Source organism: Alligator sinensis, unplaced genomic scaffold, assembly GCF_000455745.1.
Source record: "Alligator sinensis unplaced genomic scaffold, ASM45574v1 scaffold607_1, whole genome shotgun sequence".
Classification (NCBI taxonomy): Eukaryota; Metazoa; Chordata; order Crocodylia; family Alligatoridae; genus Alligator; species Alligator sinensis.
This window is the reverse complement of record NW_005841935.1, coordinates 3,369,919-3,376,151: the sequence shown is the minus strand read 5'-3', so window position 1 is coordinate 3,376,151 and position 6,233 is coordinate 3,369,919. Positions and strand designations below refer to the sequence as shown.

The following is a 6,233-nucleotide window of genomic DNA, read 5'->3' as shown; positions in this document are numbered from 1 at the left end:
CCTCCCCCCCCCCCCCCCCCCCCATCATTCTTGACAGGCAATTGACTAAAATAAATATTTGTTTACCCTGTTGCAATTACAACAAGCTAAATGATTAATTGGTATGGCAAACCCTGGCTTGGTTCACAGGGGCTGCTGTGGCCTGACCTGCAGGGTGCCCCCGCCCACCCTGGCACCAGTGGGGTGCTTCCAGCCTCCCAAGGTGTGGTGGAGACTCAGCGGTTTCCCAGGGCTGCACCTCACAACAAACTAGGCAAACAAGGTAAATTAGTCCTCTCAGATCTGGGTCTGGGGGAGACATCCTGTGCCCGCTTACCTCCACCTTACTTTGCAAGACCCAGCAGTAGCTGTAGCAAGAGAAGGTGCTGCATCTGGCCAAGCACAGGAATAGGGACGGCATATACCTGGAGCTTAATAAGGCTTTTGACATGGTCTCCTCTGACATTCTCATTAAAAAAGTTAAGGAAATGCAGACTTCTTGACTACCTTGTACAAGAAGTCAGTGGGGTAGATCCTGAGCTGGTATAAATCACTACAGCTTCCATTATTTCATTTTTAGGTGCAAGCTTTATATCTACTGCTTATCCTCTCCACCGCAGAGGATTATGATTCTGTCTTTGGTCCTATCATGATCTTGGCCCACTTTCATTGGGACTCCGAGAGGAATCTTCAACGATGGTCCACTCCACTCCACCATCTCATTTTACCCTTTTCTATTGATACTTTTCCATGATTCTGCATAGCTGAAGGTAGTTCTTTTATTTATCTTTCCCCTGCTACTAAGGCCTCTTTCTCTGAATAATTTCATTTTCTATATGTAGTTTTACAACTTTACCTGTTTAAGCTTATAATTTGCACTCTGTAAAGACATGATCATATGAAAAGCAAAATTTTACTGTGTTTTTCCACAACATTTTAATGGTAAAGCCACCTGCATTTCCAGTTGAACCATTTAACCATACCTGTGTGTCTGTGAAGAGGAAAACCATATCTTTGTCTTCTACTCCTGCCATTTTATACAACTTCCTCAGATCTTCATGGAAACTTTCATAGCTATAACCACGGCTGAGCTCTATTTGAAAGCATGTGTATCCACAAATGTGAGATGCAAGTCTGGTCAAAGATTGCTTGCCTGTACCTCCAACTCCAACAAGCAGAGCATTTCCCCTTTCCTGACGAATCATTCGAGCAATTCTATAGGAAAAATCAAGCACAGGGAAAATGTCAGTCTTCACATATTTCTTGGAATTTCATTATGGCACTTCAGGAGTATCTCACAATGCAAGCCTTAAGATGCTGTATTTCCAAGCCATGGTAAGTCTCTCAAGCAATACCTGGGTCCCAAATGTAAACAACATTCTCTGCTCCGCTCAATGGTTTTGGCAGGGAACATATATATATTCATGTAAGTCAAATTCAGACAGAATTTCCAGGCATTAATTTGGAGTGAGTTTTTCTTAGTTAAAAAAAAAAAAAAGAGTTTCTTTTGGAGACCTTCAACATTCCAGTAAAAACTTACCCAGTGTACTCTGCATTCTTTAGCCAAGTCCAGTTACAGAATATGGGTCAGCTTTGACTGAAAATAGCTTTTGACATGTTCTGACTTCAGCAGATTTGTCATTCAAGTTCATTTCTAAATTGCTTCAGGAAAATCCAGCTTGACTTTCTGAATAAAGGGGGAGGCTATCAATAGGCTAGCTAGGAAAAAAGACTAACATGTACAGTGGACTCACTTGGGGCTTGATTTTCATTTCCACTGCTCTGGCTGCACCAAAGGGACACAGAATAGACAGACATTATATCTGCACTTTCTTTAAGAGCCATCTATATTCTAAACTTCATAATAATTATTATTAATTATACTATGATATACATACTTGCTACAAAAAATAAAGAATAGAGATTTTGTGTTGACAAGATACGGCCCTTAAAGGAAATTCCTGAGTTGGCCCACAAGTACATAAATGGGACTTAGGCAGAATTTAGGCAGAATCAAAGGAATAATCCAGAATGACCCTGCTCCAGAAGGCACAAAACTCATTAGGCACCTAAATTCATTCAGCACATCCATACCAGCCTGCAAAGTTTTGTAGGCATCTATACAGTGGCTTGTACAAATGACTGGAAGTAATCCAGTTTGAGCACCTACGCTCCTATGTCTCAGGTTTCTAACTCCAGAATGGAGCTGAGGAGTTGCTGAGTCTCCATCTGCATTCGCAGAAGGGTCTGATACATTTAGCATCCTCAAAGAATACTTGAATTGCATTTAACAGTATCATGCTCAGTACAAAGCTCAGTCACCCTGGCCACTTTCACTTATAAAATGGCTAACTGTGGTAGCAGTACCCTCCTTTTACATAGTAGCTACTAGTTAGAATACTTGCCTAGGAAGTAGGAGGCTGAGATTTTAGGCCTGTCTGACCCTAAGGGAATTCATACACGCATCCCCTAGTTAGGGTGGCCATTGGTCCTGTTTTATACTGGACTGTTCTGTTTTAAAACCCTTTGTCCCCTCTCTGTTTCTGAATGAGGAATGGACTGCAGAAAATCCTGTTTTTTCAGTTTATTGGTGGAAATGCGTGTCAGTCATTTGTCCACACAATTCTATTGGCTGTGCCTGGAGGTAGGGTGGTGCACAGCCAGGAGAAGCAGAGCTCAAAGGCACCCAGGGAAGGAGGTTGAGTGGGAGTTGTCCTTTTTGCGGTGGCCCTACTCCTTGCTGCTGATTCACCAAGGAGGCAGCAGCCCCCACCCCTCACCGATAATTGGCCAAGGGTGCTGGTGGTCCCCCTCAGCACCAAGGGGGTCCTGTATTTTGGTGATGTGTCAGTTACCACCCTACCCCTAGTTCCAAGGAAAGTATGCTAACCACCAAACTAGGGTGGGCATACTGCAGCCTTTCTGTTGCAATTAATGCACATGAATAAACTGTGGAGCTTTTTGTGCTGGAGTTTATTCATGCACAGCATACTGAGCCTGGTCAGAGCAGCCCCAGCTGGCAGCAGCCCAGTGCTGTTCTGACTGGGCTCAATGTTTTGTGGAGGGGCTGGCTGAGACATGAGGGTGCTTCATTGTGTGGCTAGCCAGGAGGCACCCCGCACACTGAAGCACCTTTGTGTCCCAGCCAGCCAGGTAGTGCCTGCACATGTACTGCTGGGCACAAAAAACTTCTGGAGCACACTAATACTCATGAGGCAGACGTAAAACTCAGGCCTCCCACTTCCTGGGTAAGTTACAAGGGGGAGAGTTACAAGTACTAGCCTGCTCCAGAGTCTATTAGTTTTGTGCACTCTAAGATGTTTACTGCAGTCTTTCCTCGTAAGTCATGTCCCCCAGACCCCAAAACATTTTTCTTGCACTCTGCTGGAGCCTCTCCAATTTGTCTACATCCTTTCTGTAGAGGGGGACCCAAAACTCAACACAGTACTTCAGATACGGCCTCACCCTTCCTGAATAGAAGGGAATAATCACTTCCTTTGATCTACTGGCAACACCCCTACCAATGCAGCCCAGTATGCCATTAGCCTTCTTTGCAACAAGGGTACACTGTTGGCTTATATTCAGTTTATTGTACACTCTAACCCCCAGGTCTTTTTTAGCAGAGCTGCTGCCCAGCCAATCTTCCCCCAACCCATACCAGCACATGGGATTATTCTAAGTGCAGGACTCTTTGCACTTGTCTTTGTTGAACCTCATGCCATTTCTTTTGGCCCAATCCTCCAATTTATCTAGGTCATGCTGAATCCTAGCCCTACTCTTCAGTGTATCTATTATTCCCACCAGCTTGGTGTCATCTGCAAAATTGCTAAGGGTTCACTCTATGCCATCTACCAGGCCGTTGATGAAGACATTGAACAAAACTGGCTCCAGGACCGACCCCTGGGGCACTCCACTTGATACCAGCTGCCAACTAGGCATCAAGCCATTAATTACTATCCTCTGAGCCTAATGCACCAGCCAGTCTTCTATCCACTTTACAGTCCATTCATCCAGCCCATACTTCCTTAGCTTGCCTGTGAGAATGTTGTGGGAGACTGTATCAAAACCTTGCTAAAGTCAATATACCACATCCACTGGTCTCCTCGCATCCCCGCAGCCAGTCACCTCATCATAGACAGCAATCAGGTTGGTTAGGCATGATTTGCCCTTGGTGAATCCATGCTGACTGTTCCTAATCACCTTCTTCTCTTCCAAGTGCTTAGAAAGGGATTCCTTTAGGACCTGCTCCATGATATTACCAGGGACTGAGGTGAGGCTGGTTGGTCTGTAGTTCTCTGGATCCTCCTTCTTCCCTTTCTTAAATATGGGCGCTATGTTTGCCCATTTCCAATCATCTGGGACCTCCCCATGAGTTTTCACCATGAATTTTCAAAGAGGATGGCCAATGGCTCTGCAATCTCACCAGCCAGCTCCCTCAGTACTCTTGGATGTATCCCATCTGGTGCCATCGACTTGTATATGGCCAGCTTTTCTAAAGAGTCCCTAACATGGTCTTTCACCATTGTTGGCTGCTCACCTCCTCCCCAAACTGTGCTGCCTGGTCTGGGAGCTGAAACAGCATAGTTCACCCTTTTCCATATCATCTGACACTAGGTTGCCTCCCCCATTCAGTGAGGGACCCACACTTCCCTGATTTTCCTTTTGTTGCTGACATACTTGCAGAAACCCTTTGTGTTACTCTTCACATCCTTTGTTAACTGCAATTCCAATGGCACTTTGGGCCTTCCTGATTTCATCCCTGCAGGCCCAAAATCTTATACTCCTCCCTAGTTGTCTGTCCAAGATTTCACTTCTTGTAAGCTTCCTTTTTGTGTTTTAGCTCACTGAAGAGTTCCCTGCTAAGCCAAGCTGGTCTTCTTCCATACTTGCTAGTCTTCTTGCGTACTAGGATGGTTCGTTCCTGCATCCTCAGTAAGGTTTCTTTGAAGCACAGCTAGATCTCCTGGACTCCTTTAACCCTCAGACTGGCCCGCTGCATCCCATGCCATGGTGGGCCAGCTTCTCCCCTGGCTTGGGCTTGGTCCTCCTCCTCCTCCACATGAGGCCCGGGCCCACTCCTCTCCCCCCCCACTGCTCCCATTGCGGCACGCCTACTATTCCCCCAACCTGCGTGGGACCTGCTCCTACCTCCAACACCGCCAAGTCATCCCATGGTGGGCCCTGCAGGCAGCGATGATGGAAGAGAGGAGGGGGCGAGCCGAGGCCAGCACTGGTGGCCTCTCCCCCAAGCCGCCGCCACTGTTACCTGCAAGAAGTAAGGACGGGGGGGCTGAGGCCACTCCATCCTTGCCACTTACAGGGAGCAGGGCAGTTGGGAACAAGGCCAGCGCTGCTGGCCTTGCCCCCCTCCCAGTTCCATCTGCTCCATTGCTCCCGCCTCCAGGGAGCAGGGGGAGGGGAGGGGCAAGCTGTGCTAGCCTCAGCCCCCCACTCCCATGTCCCCACCATCATGGTGGCACTTCACTGGCCACCAGCTCCTGTTGGATTTGGTGGTAGGGGGCTGCTACAGACCCCCACACCAAGGGGAAGAGCTAGATTTGGGACTCCTGAGGCAGCTCTCGGAGACCATAAAAACTGAGGAGGCAGTAGTCATGGGGGACCTAAACTACCCAAACATCTGCTGGGAGACGCAGACAGCAAAGTCCAACTGTTCACGCACGTTCCTATCCTGCATACAGGACCTCCACCTGATGCAGGAGGTACATGGTCCCACTAGGGGGAATGCCTTACTGGACCTGGTATTGGCAACGGGGGATGACATGGTAGAAGACCTACAGATCGGTGGTCACCTGGGGGACAGTGATCACTAAATAATAGAATTCATCATAAGATGTCGAGTGGGTAAGGTAACTAGTAGGGTGAAAGTGCTAGACTTTAGGAAAGCGGATTTCAATGAACTCAGGCGATGACGCACTGCGGAGTAGGAGTTTTGAAGAGATGGGAGCCCAGGAAGGGTGGCTGTGCCTTGAAATGATCCTTCGGGCACAGAGGGAGACAATCCCGATGTGAGGAAAAAGAGGGAAAGGGGCCAGAAAGCTTCCCTTGCTGACCAGAGAAATCCAGAGCAGCCTACGGGCTAAAAGGGGAGCATATAAAAAGTGGAAACAGGGAGAGATTACCAAAGAGGAGTATACCTCCTCTGCTCGCGCTTGTAGGGAGGCAGTTAGATGGGCCAAAGCTACCATGGAGCTGAGGATGGCATCCCAAGTTAAGGATAACAAGAAATTGTTTTT

At 47.5% G+C, this 6,233-nt stretch overlaps 1 protein-coding gene across 1 annotated transcript in view; it reads right to left on the bottom strand.

Moving 5' to 3' along the window:
• DNAH6 (dynein axonemal heavy chain 6) overlaps window positions 1-6,233 on the bottom strand; it is a 282,667-nt gene that overhangs the window by 126,501 nt on the left and 149,933 nt on the right. Inside the window, exon 46 of the mRNA XM_025199101.1 lies at window positions 963-1,194. Within this exon, the coding sequence (XP_025054886.1) occupies window positions 963-1,194 (232 nt within the window). The remainder of the gene's footprint in view (window positions 1-962; window positions 1,195-6,233) is intronic.